At 47.1% G+C, this 20,009-nt stretch overlaps 1 protein-coding gene across 1 annotated transcript in view; it reads right to left on the bottom strand.

Moving 5' to 3' along the window:
• Positions 1-667: 667 nt before the first annotated feature.
• The window catches only part of ATP7B (ATPase copper transporting beta), a 77,128-nt gene continuing 57,786 nt past the window's right edge, over positions 668-20,009 (bottom strand). Inside the window, exons 11-22 of the mRNA XM_010352920.2 lie at positions 18,220-18,347; positions 17,955-18,109; positions 17,610-17,744; positions 14,193-14,387; positions 12,013-12,195; positions 10,303-10,471; positions 9,009-9,152; positions 7,002-7,144; positions 5,456-5,659; positions 5,252-5,369; positions 3,568-3,670; positions 668-3,003 (exon numbers count right to left, since the gene is read on the bottom strand). Of these exons, the coding sequence (XP_010351222.1) occupies positions 2,730-3,003; positions 3,568-3,670; positions 5,252-5,369; positions 5,456-5,659; positions 7,002-7,144; positions 9,009-9,152; positions 10,303-10,471; positions 12,013-12,195; positions 14,193-14,387; positions 17,610-17,744; positions 17,955-18,109; positions 18,220-18,347 (1,951 nt within the window). The 3' untranslated portion in view covers positions 668-2,729. The remainder of the gene's footprint in view (positions 3,004-3,567; positions 3,671-5,251; positions 5,370-5,455; positions 5,660-7,001; positions 7,145-9,008; positions 9,153-10,302; positions 10,472-12,012; positions 12,196-14,192; positions 14,388-17,609; positions 17,745-17,954; positions 18,110-18,219; positions 18,348-20,009) is intronic.

Genomic DNA, 20,009 nt, shown 5'->3' with positions numbered 1-20,009 from the left:
CACAATGTCTATTTCCCTTTGAAGGAAGGTGAGCGCCGCCATGTCCCAGTTTGCCTGGATGGTCCCGGTTTAGGCCAATTGTCCTGGCATAACTATTCACAGTGTCTCCTTCCACTCTTCAAAGTGTCCTGGTGTGGGTGAAGATTACACTGTCAACTCCCTTCAGGTGTGGCTCACTTACACCTCCCGGCCACCCCAAGATGCCCACAGAGCTTTCCCAGCACAGCCCACTAGTCAAGAGTTTTCTGCTCCTCCTCCTGACCCACTCCCCTCAAGGCCAAGGAACCCCAAATATATCCCTCCTGATTAAGACGTGTCTGAGAACAGCCTTTTGCAGACACTCACCCTAGAATAGAGGGGTGCAAACAATGCGGTAATTTAAGCCTGTATCCAACCCAGGAGGGCAGGGACTTTGACAGTAGCTGCCTTTCAGCGTTCTCCCCACACGCCACTGAGGCAGGCCTGCATTAGAGAAAGGGACTTACACCAGTGCTGGGGATGGCAGATCAAGGGGACTCTGCCCACCCTCATGTCCCCTGCTGTTAAAATCCCATCCTCCTCTGCCCCCTAAAAAGACATCAAGCCAAGTCAGTGCCTCACAGAAGCCCTCATGAAGACAGGACAGCACTGGCCTCTGACCACGCATCTCACTCACAGGCAGATTTTGAGAGGAATGACAAGAACTTTATTCTAATAATGCATGAAATGTTTTTGAAGTAGAAATGGTTATCTGACAAAAAAATTCCTTACACTTTGACCATCTAAAAGGTTATTTTCTATAAAATTATATAAATATTTCCATGTCCATATAGGAACACAATGTTTATGGTCCTAAAAGTTTTAAAAATGAACAGAATTAGATTCTTTAGATAATGATCAGCCTAGTCAGAAAACAACATTCCCCAAGCAAGCATAAAGAGAGGACACAGTTACTGACGGATAGCGGAAATGTGCTGCGGGCTGGAGTTGGGGGGCTGAAAACAATGAAAACACAATCACCGGGGCGCTTGGATTTTATAAAATAAAACCCTGCAAAAACTATATGTAAAAAGTGAAACTAACCATTCAAGGTGAAGGTCAGATGACCTCCCGAATGAATTGCATTCTGAGTTGAAACAATGAATAGATCACCTGGTAGATTTGTTCTTCCAGGAGGCAAGGACCTTTTCCTTGTTTATTCTTATCAGGAAAACTTCTGTTCAAGGTAGAAGGACAATTAGAGTGAAGCCTTCACAGCTGACAGACACGGCTTGTCCACTGGCTATGTCATCCTGGGCAAAGCCCTCAGCCTCTTGGAGCCTGTTTCCTTGCCTGTAAAATGCGGACAGTAATAGCTACCTTGTTGGTTGGTTGGGAAGATTAGAGGTAATCTATCGAAAGTGCTGCTAAAACTGCCCCTGGCAAGTAATGGACACTGAAAAAAGTCACTAAAACTATTTTGTGTGGAAGCAAAGGGTTTCACCCAGAATTTAATCCAACTCTACTAGTTTGCTCCCAAGGGGTTCTATCAATCACAACCAACTTCAGAGTCTAAAACTGGACCCCTTCTGCTGCTCTGAGAGCCACTGCCAGGTAAACAGATGCTCCCTTCGGGATGCTGTGGCCACTCCTTTCCTGAAGCCCCTGGGTGCATGCAGAAGGCAGGCTCAAGGAGGCTGTGCTTTCCTCCTATTTGGGTAGTACCTACTCTCCAAGCCACACAAGGCCAGGTGCTAGTGACATGAATTCTCTATTGAACCCCACGAGGTGACAGTCACACAGAAGACTGAAAACGAAGCTCCTGGGGCCATGCAGGGAGGCTCCTGCACACACACGTCTCCCATGGGACAAACGTTTTGAGCACCACAGGCTGGGCAGGGATATGGAAGGACGTCCTGAATTGTGAGAACCTAGACCCCACAGGAAGCCAAGTCTGGACTCTCAGGTCAGGCTCTGAGACCCTCACTCCAGCTGGTCAGCAACAACACTCTACTGAGAAGCCACCACTCCATGGAGAAGGGGACTTTAAACAAAAAAAGAACTCTCCTCGGCCTGAAGAATGGTGTGGCAAGCTCCCTGGCTGGGGATGTGCGAGCCAGGAAGCAGGTTCAAGCTGAAATGCACACTCCAGAGCACTGGAGAAGCGCCTGAGAGCAGCAGCAAGGACCACAAGGACATTGGTCTCGCCCTCCTAGGTGAAGGGCAGGGTTCCAAGGGGTCCCCACGGACAAGCACACAGGAGAGAAAAGGAACAGACTGTGCAGGAAGAAAGCAACAGGCACACCTGAGGTAAACTGTGGTCTCAGAAACATGATGCACACAGACAGGCGTCATCAGAAAGAGCCTGATAGTGAGGTCTGCAGTTCTCTGGAAAGGCCCAGTGAGGTTTTTTGGTCCTGATGAAACTGTTCTCCATTTCACAGCAGTCATCCTAAATACTCCAAGCAGAGGTTTGTGAGGAGGGTGACTCGTCTCTCACCTTCTACAGTACAGCCAAGGACTAGAGTCCAAGACAAAGCCCATGCTGATGGTTCAGTGAGGCCAAGAGGCAGGCCAGGCCGTCCTCTCTAGGGCAAGGCCAGTTGCACTCAGACAAGGCCATGTGCTGCAGGGCAGGATGACTGGATATATCCAGGGAGTGGAAGTCCCCAAAGCTGGAGGCTAGCTCAGCCCATCCTGCTGTTGGCTGTCCTGCTCAGCTTGTGGCAAGTGGAGGCAAGTCCCTGCCCTGGCCCACCTGCCTGGTGCCATCAGATGTACTGCTCCTCATCCCTGTCATTCAGGAGCAGAGACCACTTGTCCCCACCATCGTCCGCTGCAGTGCTGTGCCGAGATGGCTTGTCAGATGTCAGGGAGGACAGCGACACCTGGCTGACATAGCTGACCTGGTCCCATGGTGTGGCCCTGGGGGAGTCCCGCCGCCTGTCATCCATGCCGATGTGCACACTGACCTGGGATGCTGTCAGGGGCTTCATGTGGCCATGCGCCTGTGCCTCATACCTCTCCAGGTCAGGCTTCTTATAGCTGGAAAGCAGGAATGCAACAGCATCTGAGCCATTCTAGAAACAAAGCTCTTTTTTTTCTTAGCCTGGTGAAGGCCTCTCATCCATCTTTTAATAACATTTGGTATCAAAACCTCAAGAGTTCCCAAGGAAAAGGATATTAAACTCCCTATGGTTCCAGGAAAGCTCACCTGATTTAGAAACTTCCTAAGCAAATGCCTTGCACATTGTAGGCTGCCACTAACTTTTGTTAAATGAATGCACTCATAAATAAGTGAACATCTTTTTTAAAGAAAAAAATGATAGATAATACACAGGGATCCATGTCTGCTTGATGTTCACATTAACAGCCCTTGAGCAGCAGAGTAAGGGCAGCCCAGCATGTGGATGGGCAGCAGTGAATTGCCTGCTCACAGTGCTGATAAGTTACACGCATGCACACCAGGCTCTACGTGGGCTGCCACTGCAGCGTTTGTCCCCGGTGAATGACTGGGGAATGAGAGGCAAGTTCCACTATTCCCTGAGCATGCAGAATGACAGGGCCTCCTGGGAGCCTCCAACAGATGCTCCACCTGAGGGGACTCACCACTTGAGCTGCAGGGATGACAGCACCACAGACACAGAGGAGGCGGCCATGGCCGCTGAGCCCATCCAGGGCTGCAGCACAATGCCGATGGGCATGAAGACACCTGGGGAAGAAAGAACTCGCACTCGCACCTGGGCCTGGGGAGAGGAGCCAGGAGAGGGCCTCAGGCACCAGGCTGGCCCCACCCTCAGTGGCCCCAGTGAGGTCTCCACCTGACGTGCTCGGAAGCCCCTGCCAATGGATCTTGTTCACAGGCCCCCCAAAGTGAGGCTTCCTAGAAAGCTGGGTGTGGGGTGCTGTCGAGTGAGCCTGGCTCTCTTCCACTTGCCCTGACATTCCCAGAACCACCCACAGGTGGCATCCCATTTCAGGGTGAGCTCCAGGGCAGCGACGAACCACAGGGAGTGGGAGGAGCGGGAGGAGAAAAGTGGCAGGAGGTGAGGGAGCCAGCTGCCCATCCTGCAGCCACAGTACCACAGAGGACAAACATGGCTGATGGCCACAGCCCTTGTCTAGCAGATGATCTCACCTCCAGGGCTTCATGTCATCTTTAAAAAAGGACTGAGAGCCCGGTCCCAAGACAGGGTCAGGAGACAGGTATGGTCTACCTTGTGTGGCAGAGGCACACACACTGGGGGAATTAAGCTCCTGAGCTGGCTCTGGGGACAGGAAGTAAACCTGCCTAACTCACTGGGCTCAGGAGGCCAACGCCCTGTTACACAAGTCACCACTAACCACTCAGACACAAGGGAGACTGAGGCAGGAACGCTGTGATTACAAACTTGATCTCTTTCCTCAGCCCATGGAGGAGCACTGCCTTGCAGAAGGGTCTGGAACTTTTCACTGCCATGTTCCCAGGGGCAGGGAGCAGGGGGCAGGGGAGAGGCGTTTCTTGGGGAGGGGGAATGAGGGGGAATTACAAAGCAGAAAAATCTATTTCTTTTCTTTTTCTTTTTTCTGAGACAGGGTTTTACTCTTGCCCAGGCTAGAGTATAGTGGTACAATCACAGGTCACTGCCACCTCCAACTCCTGGGCTCAATAAATCCTCCTGCCCCAGCCTCTATACTCCCAGATGGAACTAAGGTGTATGCTACCATGCCCAGCTAATTTTAAAATTTTTGTAGAGATGAAGTCTCACTATGTTGCCCAGGTGAGTCTTGAACCCCTGAGCTCAAATGACCCTCCTGCCTCAGCCTCCCAAAGTGTTGGGATTACAGGCATGAGCTACCATGCCTGGCCAAAAAGCCATTTCTTTCCATGATCATTTGTGTAACTCAGAGTGAAACTTGGGCAGGACTAAAGTTCAGGATAAGGTTCTGAAACACCAATAATTGTGCCTAACATGTAGCAGATGCCCCATAATTCTTACTAATGATTATTTCTCAGACTATATGTCTTAACAAATGGCTCTGAAACTAAGGCCACAGTAAAATAGGGCTCAGAAAATATAGCCAAGCATCTCTACTAGCTTTTGAGAAAGGAACAGAGTGAATGAAGTTTTAAGGTCCTCTTCACAGTTTCTCATTTACCTTTAAAGACACATAAAGCAGGGGACATAAAAAAACCCAGCCTTTCTAAAGCATCTCTAGCCAGCCAGTGAGCCACTCACTAACCTCAGCAGAAACCTGGGAGACAGAAGCCTTTCTGGGCGCAGCTGGAGCACAGTGGGTAAAAGCTGCCTACCTGCCGCGATGGGTATCCCAACCAGGTTATAAATCAGTGCCAAGACCAGGTTGATGCGTATCCTCCGGACAATCCTCTTGGAAAGGTGAATGCTAGCCACCACATCCAGCAAATCATTCTGATGGAGAGGAGCACACAGTGAGGAAGGCGTCTGCCCACCACCCTCCCAGCACCCACCCACATCCTGGCTGCAGCCGCGCTCACTCTGATGAGGACGACGTCGGCTGCCTCGATGGCCACATCCGTGCCGGTGCCAATGGCGACACCCATGTCTGCCTGAGCCAAGGCTGGGGAGTCATTGATCCCATCCCCCACCATGGCGACTCTCTTCCCTTCATTCTGGAGCTCCTGGACCTTGGCCACCTTGTGCGAAGGCAGCACCTCTGCAAAGACTTTGTTGATGCCAACCTAAGACAAAAGAAAGGCAACGCCTGGTGTTGGCAAAAGGTATCAGATAGCAGCAGAAGCCTCAAATTACCCTTGTCCCCTCTGCCCTCAGCCTCTGGGTCCAGTCAGTGATGTTGGTCAGACACACCCTGCAGGTTTGCTGTCACAGGGCCAGTTCATCCCTGGCTCCCGCCCCAACACCCTGTACCGGTTTAGGCCCTGTCCTTTTCTGGATGTGCAAACAACCCCCTTGCTGGTCTCCCCGTCCACAGCTCAGTACCCCAACTTTCTTCTCCATGTGCTGCCCCCATGGTCTTTCCAAAGCATCTGTACGGCCATGTCCCTACTCTCCTGTCTCATGTCCTCCAGCAGACCCCACGCACCTCCCAGAGGAGGGCAGCTCAACTCTCAGGTCTGCTTCTGAGGTCCCCAGAGTCTCAAGGTCTGGCAGCTGGTGCCACACTTGACCACACCATTCAGCTCCCCGCGGTGTCTCCAAATCGCCGTGCTATTCTGTGCCCCTGGGAAATGCTCCTGCTGCCTGCTCTGTCCTGGGAAGGTGCAGTTTCCCTTTCCTAGCCCCTCTCCTGCTTCTCAGATATACATCGTCACTGGTCCACCTTCTTGCAAGACTGTGAGCTGAGCCCCCTTCATTCCTCACAGAGCCTGGCCCCGCACCTGCTTGTCACATTCGTGGTGCTTCGTAAGTGCCTGCTGAATGATGAACAAGTGTTAACCAGAAAAGGGGGGAAGGACACTAAACAGGTCCCTCATTAGCAAGGAGGACCATGGAAAACAGGGGTACTGCTGCTTCCCTCAAGGAACACAATTAAGCTTTCAGAAGCCTAGAGCTCTGCACACATTTGGAGGTGCATAATTTCTAGGAATCCAAACTGGAGCCACTGCTGTGTGAGGAGTCATCCAGTGGTACTGTCCTCACAGGCCAAACTCAGCCTCAGGGGCTGCTGGAGAACTGCCCAGGACTGAGTCACTTATCTGAGTACCCGAGTGAGAAGAGCTGAGCTGGCAAAATCTTCCTTTAACGTAAAGGTTAGAAAATGTCTATCTTAGCCCTTAAGCCACATATTTTTTTTCCATTGCAAAGACTGGGAAAAGGTTAGAGAACAATGGAACTCCTTTTTCAAGGATGCATGCACCCAAACCCCAGGAAGAGATCTTGGCACAGCACCACAGTGCTCATGTGTGACATTACGTGGCCACAGAATGAAGCACGTGGAGAGAAAAGCATCCAGAGAGGGAGAAAGAGCAGGAGTACAGTTCAGTACTGGGCCAACTGGTGCTTACTTTTGTCTCTAACTGCTTTCATGAGCTTTACGCAGTTTGCAATATTAAAGGGCTGTACCTGGGTGGCAATGGCTCTGGCTGTCTTCCGGTTGTCCCCAGTGATCAGAACCACGTCCACACCCATGCTTTGCAGCGTGTGCACAGCCAGTGCGGCCTCCTGCTTGACAGCGTCTGCGATAGCAATCATCCCACAGAGCACACCTGGAGTGAACCAGCCGGCATCAGCAGCTACACAGGATGGACACCCCGCACCAAGACACCACACTTTCAATGTTCTCATCATATAATGTTACGTGCAAAAAACAAAATGCCAAATTATGTAACACAATGGGTTTTTTTTTTGCTTTTTAAAAAGTACATGCATTTACAGACATACAGAAAAGTCTGGAAGCAATATAATTAAAATCTTCACAGTGGCTCCCCGAGGAATAGGATTATAGTGATTTCATTTTCTCCTTTATAGCTGAATTTTCCAAACTTTCTGCAAGGAGCATGTATGACGCTTTGCAAAGTGCCTGGCTTGTAATAAGAATTCAATACATGTTAGCTACTAAAATTCAAGAAATATAACAGATATCACTTAAAGTGATAAATGTCCAAACTAGAAAATCAATCCTTCTTTGTCTTTTCCTACAGAAAACATTTTGGCAGAATTTCTCTTTGAGTGAATCTTTAGCTATAGAAGCAGGAGGGTTTTTAGGGCTGAGGTGTGAATGAGAACACAGTGAGGGATGACATACGAGATGGCATGACTCCTTTACTTGTGCCAATTCTGGTTTGATAGCTGAGGGGAGGGTGGATTTACAAAGACTTACAAAAAGGGGAAAAAAAGAGAGAATGTGAGAGGAAGACATATTTGGCTGGAGCATTCAAAAGGTATCATAAATTTTATTTCTTGCTTGCATATACTGTTACTTCTATTAGCAGAAACTAACATTAACAAAGTAAAGACTCTAAGCTCTCTGGCATGTAAAGCCCAGGATAGAATCTGAGCACTAAAACACATGCAGTCTTTTTTTTATTTGAGATGGAGTTTCACTCTCGTTGCCCAGGCTGGAGTGCAATGGCATGATCTCGGCTCACCACAACCTCCACCTCCCAGGTTCAAGCGATTCTCCTGCCTCAGCCTCCCCAGTAGCTGGGATTACAGGTGCCTGCCACCGTGCCCGGCTAATTTTTTTTTTTAGCAGAGATGGGGTTTCACCATGTTGGTCAGGCTGGTCTCAAACTCCCGACCTCAGGTGATCCAACCACCTCAGCCTGGGATTATAGATGTGAGCCACCACACCCGGCCAACACACACAGTCTTGAGACCTGTACTCTGTGCAACACCAGTCTGTATAAAGCAGACAGAAGGGCAGGTGCGGTGGCTCACGCCTGTAATCCCAGTACTTTGGGAGGCCAAGGCAGGGGGATCACCTGAGGTCAGGAGTTCGAGACCAGCCTGGTGAAACCCCATCTCTACTAAAAATACAAAATTTAGCTGGGCGTGGTGGTGGGGGCCTGTAATTCCAGCTACTCAGGAGTCTGAGGCAGGAGAATTGCTTGAACCTGAAGGCAGAGGTTGCAGTGAGACGAGATCGCACCACTGCACTACAGCCTGGGTGACAAGAGGGAAACTCAGTCTAAAAAAAAAAAAAAACAAAAGTAATAATAAATAAATAAAGCAGACAGAGAAGAGTGGCATGGATCTCATTGTTTAAATGCATCCTGTAGTTAAACCTGTTGGGAAGTGAATTCCTGCTTTGTCTGCAGGGATGAATGAGAAGGATGACTCTGAACTGCCCAGCCGGACAAGAGCAACGATGATGACAAAGGCAGTTTAGAATTCCAAGGTCAAGAAGACTGAGGCCAGACCAGAGCTGGCTATGGGGCCAAGATGGAGACAGTGGGAAAGAATGAAGAGAAAAGACAAAAAGGCAATCTTTTGGGAAACAGGCCTGAAATTAAGAGAGGAAGGTTTTCATTTGTTTTCTTTTCTTTTTTAAAGGAGGACTCTTTTGCCTGATATCTGCAGAAAACTGCATTTCTGAGAGAGCAGAAGGAAGCCAGAAGCAGAAGATACCGTCAATAGCCACCAGGATGGCTGTCTGTCCTTTCATCTCGTGGTCTGTCATAGCGTCACTGACGTCACTGGAAATGGTTAAGCCGTTGCGCCTCAGCCATTCACGGTTTCCAATCAGCACAGAGAAGGTCTGGGGGGCTGCATCTATTCAAAAGAGGCTGTGGTTATTTCTAAATGGTCCAATTTCGCTGTTAACTAAAACCATGCAATCCTTTTAACAGCAAAATATCCTTTTAACCAATCTGAAAAACTGTAACCTTCCTCTTGTGACAGCATCCTTTAGGACAAGAAAAAAAAAGTAAAATTAATGTGTAGGACATGTGGGTATGAATTAAGATGAGGCGTTAATAGTACATGCTATATGGGTGGAAATGGTATAAACGTATTAAACATAAGGCAACGTCCGTCTTTATCTTAGAAGCATCCACTGATTCTTTTTCTGCAGGGATTAGAAGCACTTAGGTATTTGCCCAGCACACAAAGCAAGTATTGATTATGTTCATTACTGCTTGGTATCAACGACCCCAGGTGAATCAACGAATAATCAGGCAAGTCTACATGAAATGTTTAAAACTGTAACTCCTGAGGCTAATGCACCTCTCACCTGTCACTTTCAAACCGCGTGTGCTGCTAACTGAGGTGTCACTGCGCGGCCAGGCTCTGGAAGCTCTCATGGAAAGGCCATCTGGGGTTTTAAAGGCTGGAAGGTGGTACGTGGCTTCTCACCACACAATCTAAGTCACAATTTCACTACCAACACTTAGGAAAAACACTAGTCACGGGTTTTGAGTGTTTTCCACCCTTTTTCCTGGTGGCTGGCAAGCTACCTTGAGAATAAGAAAGGCCATTCTTCAAAAGCAGCTGTCCCTCCAAGCAGTGTCCCTTCCTGGCTTGGGCAGACATTTCCTTCTGCTTTCCCTGACTTTTTCTGCCTGCTCGGTAAATATCAGAGTTCTACCACACAGGATGGAAACAGAAGAACAAAAGTGGAATTTCCATCTGCCAACTCTGTGGCTTATGAGAAGCAACACCGATTTGGGATAAGAAAGAGACGAATCAAAATCACGGGTCAGCTAAACAATGCTCTACGAATTTAAGGCAGCCATAAGCAACAAAATTTACATGCACCCAAGAACATGAGAGAAACTTTCCTGGGGGTGGGGAGGCAGGCTTGAGTGCCTTAGCCATGAACCGTCCGCCGCACAGCAGAGGCCATCACTGCTGGACGTGGTGCTCTCTGTGGTTTGGCCTACCTCTACTTTGAACCAGCTGCAGAGACAGAAGCCAGCAATACCTTTTTCTGCAGGAAGGTTGCCAGCCTCATTCAGGTGACTGGCAGGTGCACTCAAAGGGCGCTCACTGTGGGCCAGGATGCCTTCCACGTTGCTGACTTTGCACCCAATTCCACACCCTGGCACCGCCTGGAAGTCCGTGCAGTATCCCAAGGTCTCTGTTCCAAGTTCCTGGGAAGGTGGAAAGAGAGGGAGAGGAACCTGTAAGCCAAGAGGGGTGAAGTGAGAGGGAGGGGTAGGCAGGACAGGGACACAGGGTGAAGGTGGCAAGAGAACAGTGGAAAGCGGGAACTGAGAGAAAGGAGGAGAGGGAGGTGGAATGGATGGGAAAGGTTAAGATAGTGACTAGTAACTATTTCTCCCTCCTTTGGTAAAGATACTATAGCTGTAAAGTTGAATGAGACTAAACAGCCTAAAATGTTTCCCTGGGTGGGTGCCTCATGACAGTTAACAGGTTACTGAATGGAAAGGAAAAAGGCAATTAATATCAAACACCTCAAATTAAAGAGGAGTGCAGGTGCCAAAGAGAGGAAGAAGTGAATTTTATGTTGCAAATAATTTCATAAAAACAATGGAATAAGTAGTGTTAACAAAGCTCTTTGAGGCTATCAAGAGATAATTACCTGTATATCAGACCCTGGAGGAGGAGGGGACAAGGTGGCAGGGGAAAGGAATGGCACGGGTTTCTAGACTGCCTGTCCTCCCCCAGGCTGTGAGCTCCTGAAGGGTAGAGTTCACATTCCACTCCTGTTGTTCTCCTGAGTCTGGTGCCTGGTGATGTTCAGCAAATGCCTGTGACACCGACCTCCCTTTATGATAACCTAGAACTGTGGCAAGGGCTGACTGTGAGTCCCTTATCTCCACTTGCTGCAGAGGAGCCTTCTAAGTAGTTTTCCAGACCATACAACAAATGAAGGATGACTGAGGGTGAGCAAGATTCTCCCTGAAATGTCAGAAGGGAGAGGTGTGAAACAGTGGGCTGTCTGACCCTACATGAAGGACAAAACTAGAAATGAGGTTTCTGGAAGAGCCTCTGACCAGGAAGAGTTGTCAATTGTTTTTCAAGGCAACGATATCACCTTTCTACATTTACTGCTAACAGTATTGCTCAGGCTGTTTAAAAATTGTCAGGGCAATATTCTGTGTGACACGTTCTGCTGCCCCTATATTCAGACTGAAAGTAAGAGAAAACAAAACAGAACATTTCATGTGGAGAGACCAAAAGAGGGCAATGCTTCTCCACGAAGTGCCAAGAACCTGCTGGGCGCTCTGGCTCACCTCAGCTGGTTCCTCTCTGTCCCAGGTGCTCCCAGGGGAGTAGATTTCTCCCTCCCACCCCAATACTCCCATTTCATGTTTGTGTCCCCTTGCACTAAGCACTGTCAAAGCACTGAGTTTCCAGACTGCCCGTACTCCCCAAGGCTGTGAGCTTCCAAAGGGTAGACTTCACATCCCACTCCTGTTGTTCTCCTGAGCCTGGTGCCTGGTGATGTTCAGCAAATGTCTGTGACACTGAACTCCCTTTGTGATAACCTGGAACTGTGGCAAGGGCTGACTATGAGCCCTATCCCCGCCTGCTGCAGAGGGGCCTTCTAAGTGCTTTTCCAGACCACACAGAGAAGGCCTGCTCAAGGGCAGCTAGGAGACAAGGACATGGTGAGGAGTAAAGGAGCATTGGTGGGGAGGGCAGGGCCATGCCCAGGTCCACGTACCTCTTTACAGTATTTGGTGACTGCCACGCCCAAGGGGTGTTCGCTGCTGGCCTCCGCAGTCCCCACCACAGCCAGAACCTTCCTGAGGGGCAGGGTGGCTACATCCCCCAGTAGGAGCACTCGCATGACCCTGGGGACCCCATGGGTAATGGTGCCAGTCTTGTCAAACATCACAGTCTTTATCTGCCAAAAACAACCACAACTCAGTGACCACAATACAGATGGAGGGGCTTCCATAGTCACAGCGCTGATGCAGAACCTCACCCAACCTGCCTCAGACAGGAAACAAGACACCTGCACAGATTCCTAACGTCATCCTCTGTTGTTCCATCTCAGGGTTCAACAACTCCCACTGCAAAGAAACTGTTTCCCTACGTGTCCAGTCAAACCAGCCACACTGAGGCTTGACCTTGACCAGGCAAAGCCAGAAACCTTGGCTGTACAGGAGATGGCACAGCACTGTCCCCCCAACAGTAACATCATCCACAGACTTCCTCACGTCAGGTCAGGAGTCAGGACCCTGAGGGACACCTGCCTCCCTGTCCACTGCCATCCACCGAGCCCAACCACAGCTTCCTCTTGCCTGCCTAAGTGCAAAAGCTACTGGGAATAGAGTCCTCGCACTCTGAGTTCAAGAAAGGAAAGGACTATTCTATGGTCATAATGACAAGCAAACCCCTGGAGCCAGTTTTAAGTTGGTCACACTTGCTCAACGGCAGTCTGCAGAGTCCCCACACCTCTGGGCTCAGATATGGGCAGCGGCTATATTCAGGTACCTGCACTTCCATGACCAGGGCCAGTCGAGCCCTGAGCCCTGCTTCTGAAAGTCCAGTAATCCCTGAAGTGTATAATTCGAACCCATTTAAGGCCAGCAGGTTGTTCTTCTGAGACCATGTCCCACAGCAGGGTTCTATGCAGGGTTCTCCCTTACAATTGTGCAAACAATAATTCAGCTTTTTGTTTCTGATGCTGAGTGGTGGCCTTCCTTCAACACACTTAACTTATCTTCCTCCAGAGATTCTTGCCAGCTTTCAGTATATCCTTCACTATGCAGCCAGAATGATCTTTCCAACACACGATCCGGTCACATCACATGGGTATGCCATCCCCACGCGGCTTCTAGGGTAACGTTCAGAACCCTTTACTAAATCTTCAGCCTTTGGATTCTGGCCCCTCCCTCAACAGTCTCATCTCTAGTTCCTCTCTCCCAATGATTTTCTTCCAGTTCCTCATTTGCTCATTCAACAGATAACTTCTGAATGCACTCGATGTCTCAGGCCAGATGCTGGGGATACCGTGGGGAGGGGAAGTTCCACCTCCACAGGTCCTGTCCACCTGCTGTCCCCATGTTGGAACACTCTTCCCCAGCTCCGTTGTCCAGCTCTCACTCAACAGTAAGGTCTCAGATGCACATTCGCATTCGCTTCCCTGACCACCTGCAGCACCCTCGTCCCTGAGTCCAGCACCCCAAGTCTAGGGTTGGCCCCTGTTCAAGTGTCCCCAGGGCATCAAGCACCACCGGTCAATACTCTGTATCTCGTAATACTCACTCAGCTTTGCTATTTACTTTTTCACTGTCTGTCTTTCCCCCTAACCTGGTGGGCTCCTTGGCAGCTGGAAACCATGACCATCGCCAGAACCCAGTGTGGGGCCCACATGCAGTGAGTGCCCAGCAAATGCTGATTAAATAGGTGCAAGTGTGAAAGGCCAGAGGTAAGTTAGGCAAAAGGAAGACACTTCACAAACACCGTCACTCACTCTTCACTCCCCGGGGTCACAGGACCCACCACTAATCCCACAGATGTCACAGTGGGGCTTTTGTCCTGGAGCCTGGCTACCTGGGTGTGAATCCCAGCTCTGCCTCTGGTTAGCTGCAGGCCTTTGGGCGAGTAACCTAATCTCCTCCTGCTGCAGTTTTCTCATCTGTAAAATGGGAATGATAAGCACCTACCACACAGAGTTGTTAATGCAATTAAATCAAGTAATGTTGATAGTGTTTCATTATATGACTGGTGGCTACTCTGTTGCTACTGTCGTTATTCCTAGTTAGACTTGACTTACTATTCTACGTAATTAACACTGCTGTCTTGAGTGGCTCTTAGGCTTTTCTCTCAATGTGAAATAGTAAACAGATACTACTTTCATCACTCAGGACGGGGAAAGCTGTGGTACAGGCTGACCTTGTGCGCCATCTCCAGGGGCTTGCCTCCCTTGATGAGGATGCCATTCTGCGCGGCCACCCCAGTGCCCACCATGACGGCCGTGGGCGTGGCCAGCCCCAGGGAGCAGGGGCAGGCAATGCATAGCACCGTGATAGACGTCTGGAATGCAAACCGGATGATCACCTCTGTCTGGGAGATGTGCTTGTTGGGGTTCTGAAAACAGGACAGAGTCAGAGGCAGGTTGAGAGTTCAATAAGGAAGCTCCCGGAACTCTAATCACATAAAGGCATTTCAGGGGGGCACTGGGCACAGCGTGACAAACTTGGGTTTAGGAAACAGATGGTATTCTGCACTGCTCTGCCATCATAGAGAACACATTACTGCTCTCCACATCCCAGCTATCCAACTTCACCCTACAAGTTTCCCTCAAAGAGGCATTACAGGAGCAGAGTCACATAAAAAAGCCCTTGACAGGGGAAAGCAGACTCTGGAGATGGACCACACAGATCCAGATCCTGGTTTCCTCATACACAAAATAGAGATGATAATACACAGCTCATAAATTGTGGTAAGGATTGAATGAGGCAATATACATGTAAACATATACATACACACAGTACATAACACCGGGCATAGGAGCAGCATCTAAGAAACAGTAACTATTATCGTTATTTTTTTCATCATTAGGAAAGCTTAAAAAATGCTATTCTAAGGTGATAATCATATAAATGAGAAAAAATGCAAGAATATTTACCACAGTGTTTCGCTTTTGTAATGACAAAAAATGGAAACAATAGGAGATTGGTTAATTAAATTGTAGGTGTGGTGTATATAATAGGATACAAGGCAACTGTTGGAATGATGATGTATACCTACATTTACTGATATGGAAAGGTACCAGCAGCATTGCAAAATTAAAAAGCAAGTACAAAATGGCATGTGCTGGATTTATTCATGCAAAAATCTCTGCCTATATCTGAATATAGCATTACAACAATACTGGAAAGGTATCCACTAATGTGCAAAAAAATTACTTGTAGAGATATGATTTGGAGGTATCTTTATTTTCTTCTCTGCATTTTTCACTATTTTTTCTTTGTAACCCAAAACAAACAAAATATGAGTCTACTTTCCAGACACTTGGTATTATTTGTATTCTGAGAGCTTGAATTATCTCAGTTTATTTTTAAAAATGGCTGGTGGCTATGGAGTATAATCAAGAGATACTATGTTCGCTTACTTACTGTAAAAAGCACAGTTGTCTAGGGTAAGGCTATGGACCACAACCTCCTTAGCTTCCATCTACATTTTATTATTTCACTCTGAAAGGCAGGATTCTAAAATAAGATATATTACTAAAGGGGTCTTTTAATTTTCATAGAAACAGTTATATTTAGGTAGAGGGATATATTGTTTAAGATTTTTAGAGATAAAGATTATGTAATCTTTTTTAAAAACACACTAATTCTTGTCAAAATCACACCTGGCATTCTGACAGGACTGGGTGGACTTCTGGAAGTTACCATGAGCCCTTCTCTACAATGACTTTCGTACAGCAGAGAGATGATAGTATCTTAAAGGAACATGCAGTACCTCGTTTGCCAGCATCCTCCCTGATATTGCAGATAAAAACAAAAGAAGCCAAAGTAAGATGGAAAGGCATGGAACAGCAGAAAGCCACAGATTCCAACTTGTTAGGACTGAGTCTTCCCATGGCCACATGCCAACGCACTGCTCTCCCGAAAAAGCCGAAATTGTAAGCGGTCAGGTGCCACGGATAGCCACTGGCACATTCTACCAATATATCTGTAAGTTACTTTTAAGAGCACTGAATTTCCTTAGATGTCAGAAAGTGTTTAACTTGAAAATTTTTCAATTTAAGATGGCAAATTTGAGGGAGAAAATGACATCCTAGTAAATGACATGTGCCCTGAGAATATTTGATATACTTTTAATTATGTGCAGAATTGTTTTTAAAAGAAAAAAATTATCCATTCCATATTTGTACTTTTTGCTGTGTTACCCAGGCTGGAGTGTAGTGGCTATTCACAGGCACCATCACAGCATACTACAGCCTCAAACTCCTGGACTCAAACGATCCTCTGCCTTAGCCTCCCGAGTAGCTGAGTCTACAGGTGCTTCGCCACACTCAGTTTGGTTTCTTATTCTATGGCTCTATGGTATAACAAGCATTAGACTGGGCTAGGAATAAGATAAGGTAAAAACATTGTTCCGCTCACGGTGACATTACCGCTCACTGTTCTGCTCATTGTGCCGTTAACAGTACCAAATACTGTTCTAAGTGTGCCATTAGCTTTTTAAGTACATTATCAAGGTTTCAACCTCAGTGCTACTGACATTTGGGGCCAGATAATTCTTTGTCGTAGAGGCCTGTGATGTGCCTTGAAGGATGTTTAGCAGCATCCTCCCAGTCACAAAAACCAAAAATGTCATAGCTCCCAACTGAGAATCACAGATGTAATATAGATTTTATTCCTCAAGAAAATCGTTTTTTGAGGGGTGGCCTGTATTTTCTTTTCTTTTTCCAGGGTTTAATAAAACCATATTTCCTAAGATAGTGTTCTTCAATCACTTTTTTAAACTAAAAAATGTATATGCCATTGCCTCACATACAATGTTTAGAAAATATTTACTATAAAAGGCTATTCACGTCTGGGTGCAGTGGCTCATGCCTGAAATCCCAGCACTTTAGGAGGCCGAGACAGGCGGATCACCTAAGGTCAGAAGTTCAAGACCAGCCTGACTAACATGGTGAAACCCCATCTCTACTAAAAATACAAAAATTAGCTGGGCGTGGTGGCGTGCACCTGCAGTCCCAGCTACTCGGGAGGCTGAGACAGAAGAATTGCTTGAACCTGGGAGGCGGAGGTTGCAGTGAGCCAAGATCAAGCCACTGCTCTCCAGCCTGGGCAACAGAGGGAGACTCCATCTCAAATGAATAAATAAATAAATAAGAAAACATAAAAAGCTATTCACATTACTTGGGAAGCTGGGAGGTCAAAGATGGTACTGGTAAATATATACAACAAAACATATTTTTCTTAAAATGTGTTAAATAATATTATCATGCCATTGACATTTAAAGTGAGCTATTTTCTATGACGTATGCCTCATAAACTCAAAAGGGACCAATAATACATATTATAAATGCTTCAAGCATTACAACTGAGCACCAATTGGTGTCTGTGAAAACTATCTAAGTAGAATGCAAAGGAGAACTTTAATAGAAACCTGCAGAAGGAGAGTGACTGTTTATCCTGCTCTGGCTTAGATTTTGCTGTCAATAAGAGAAGCAAGCAAATAAAATGCAATGAATAATTAAAGCCCAGTGAATCTAAGAGATGAAAGAATAGGATCAGTGTCAGTAGATTATTTAAAACACAACCACCATACAGCCCAAGGCATTCAACTTACAGGAAAGTACTTCTGAACAACACCAAAATCGATAAAACCGATTACAATCCATACCACCAACGTCAAAGTTGACATGATGATGATAAGCGGGACAAAATATCCACTAAACCGGTCAGCCAGTTGCTGAATGGGGGCCTATGAAAAGAAAACACCAAGACCATGGGAAATTACAATCTATGAAGAAATAAAAGACCACAAGCATTGATAAGGACTGGGATAATCTCCCTCATTTAACCACATTTACTAATCAATCTCTACTCAATAAAACTGTCTGATTTCCCAGAACTCTTGACATAATTTCTAAAACGAGAAAGATGAAGTTAGTTTTAAAAATGTCTTCATTACCTTTGACATCTGAGCCTCTTCCACCAGTTTCACAATCTGAGCCAAAGTGGTGTCATTGCCCACGTGGGTGGCTTTAATGAGCACAGAGCCATGTGCATTTATAGACCCCGCAATTACAGTGCTTCCAGGTTTCTTAGTGACTGGCATGGCTTCTCCTAGAAGTAGGAAAGAGACAACCATCATTTGCTCAGCCCCATCCAGCACTCATGTGACCTGACAGCTGCTATGATATCTGCCTGAGGGAACGTGAAACAAGACACCTCACCTGTGATGAGGGACTCATCAGCCATGGTATTGCCTTCCAGGACTTTCCCGTCCACTGGGAACTTTCCCCCAGGGACCACCTTGACGATATCGCCCCGCTGCACCAGCTCCATGGGGACTTGCTCCTCCCTGCAACAGACACCACTCATCACTCACATGGCCACTCATTCGGTCACCGGGTCAGGTTCTAGGCCAGCTGTCACACTGGTTACACTATGCTTGCTTATATGGAGCAAGAGTATTCATTTGATCTGTTCATTTACAGATATTTATCGTGCAGCTGCTGAATGCCAGGCATTGTTCTAGGCACTGGTGATACAGCTGTGAATGGCACAGCAAAGGCCCTACTATCTCATGAAGACAAGTTCTGTGGTGGAAATGGACAACAAGCAAGATAGAATCAGGTATTAAATATTAATAAGTGCTGTGATGAAAATAAACCAGGATAATGTGACTGGAGGGCTTCTTAGAGTGGCAGAGGGAGGAGGAGACTGGAAGGCCTTCTCTGGGAAGGTGGAAAGAAGAGGTCAGAGGTAGAGAACGAACCTGAGAGCTGTCACATGTAGATGGCATTTAAAGCCATGAAATCACATGAGAGTCCCTAGGAGGGAACGGAGAAACAGAGAAGGGGTCCTAGAATTCATCCCTGAGACACTCCACTATCCGAAGGCTGAGCAGAAGCTGAAGGACCAGTCAGTGACACAGGAGGAAAATGAGAGTGGGAATGAGGAGGAGAAGGAGGAGGAGGGAGCACCCATCCAACCACACCAAATGCTGCACAAGTAGTTCCACAGGGGCAAATATACATAAAATTCATCACACTCTACACATGGGGTTTGTGTGCTGCAGTGAATGTGAGTTACACATTGGAAAAAGAAAAAAAAATCAAACAGACAAGGGGAAAATACTTGTGAGAGACTGAAATGAGGACTAAACACAAGCAATGCTGGATTAGAGTATACAGAAATTATTTGACGGCTGTGGCCAAACCAAGTTCAGAAACTGGTAAAGGCAGAGGCTCAACTAGAATGGACTGAGAGAGCATGGGGTGAGAAGGCAAAGACAACAGCAAAAGTCCCATTTTTAAAGAAGGCTTGTTGTGAAGGAACAGAAAAACAGAGCACTAGAAGGGAGGGTGGATTAAAGTGGGGATTGTGTCTTATACACACTGTGCGCTGGTGGGACACGTCCTGCAGAAACAGAGATTCTGTGGGCGAGAGAGGAGAAGATGGCAGGAACAGAGACAAAGCCAGAGGGAGGGCACCCATGACCCAGGGCCAGCTTCAGCAGCAGCTCACTAAAAGCATGGCATGGGGCCAACAGAATTAATTGTAGAGGTAACACTGGCTCATGAGCAAATGGTGAACAAGCCAGAAGAGTGTACATGGAAAGCAAGCAGGGCCCTGGGGTTATTTTACACTTTCCTTTCATTCTATGAAGACTACATTTAAACTACCACAGGGACAAAAGCCACCTCATTTATTTGAGAAGGAGAAATAGACATTTACTGAGTGCTAGGAACTGCGTTAGATTTTTACATGTTTTATCTCACTGAATCTTCCCAGAAACATACAAGGTGAGTCTTATTACCCCCATTTGAGCAAAACTTGAAGATGTCTTAGAAAGGCACAAAATTGAACATACATGCCCACTTATTAAAATGTTGCTATGTGCAAATATATAAAACTTAGTAACTACCATATGCAGGTAGGTATGTTAAATATTTGCATCAATATTTTCCTTTGTAAAAACTGTTCAGGAACAGTCTCTGTGCTATGAGGATTCAAGGCT

Source organism: Rhinopithecus roxellana, chromosome 18, assembly GCF_007565055.1.
Source record: "Rhinopithecus roxellana isolate Shanxi Qingling chromosome 18, ASM756505v1, whole genome shotgun sequence".
NCBI lineage: Eukaryota > Metazoa > Chordata > Mammalia > Primates > Cercopithecidae > Rhinopithecus > Rhinopithecus roxellana.
The sequence above is the reverse complement of the archived record's forward strand: the minus strand, read 5'-3'. Positions and strand labels throughout refer to the sequence as shown.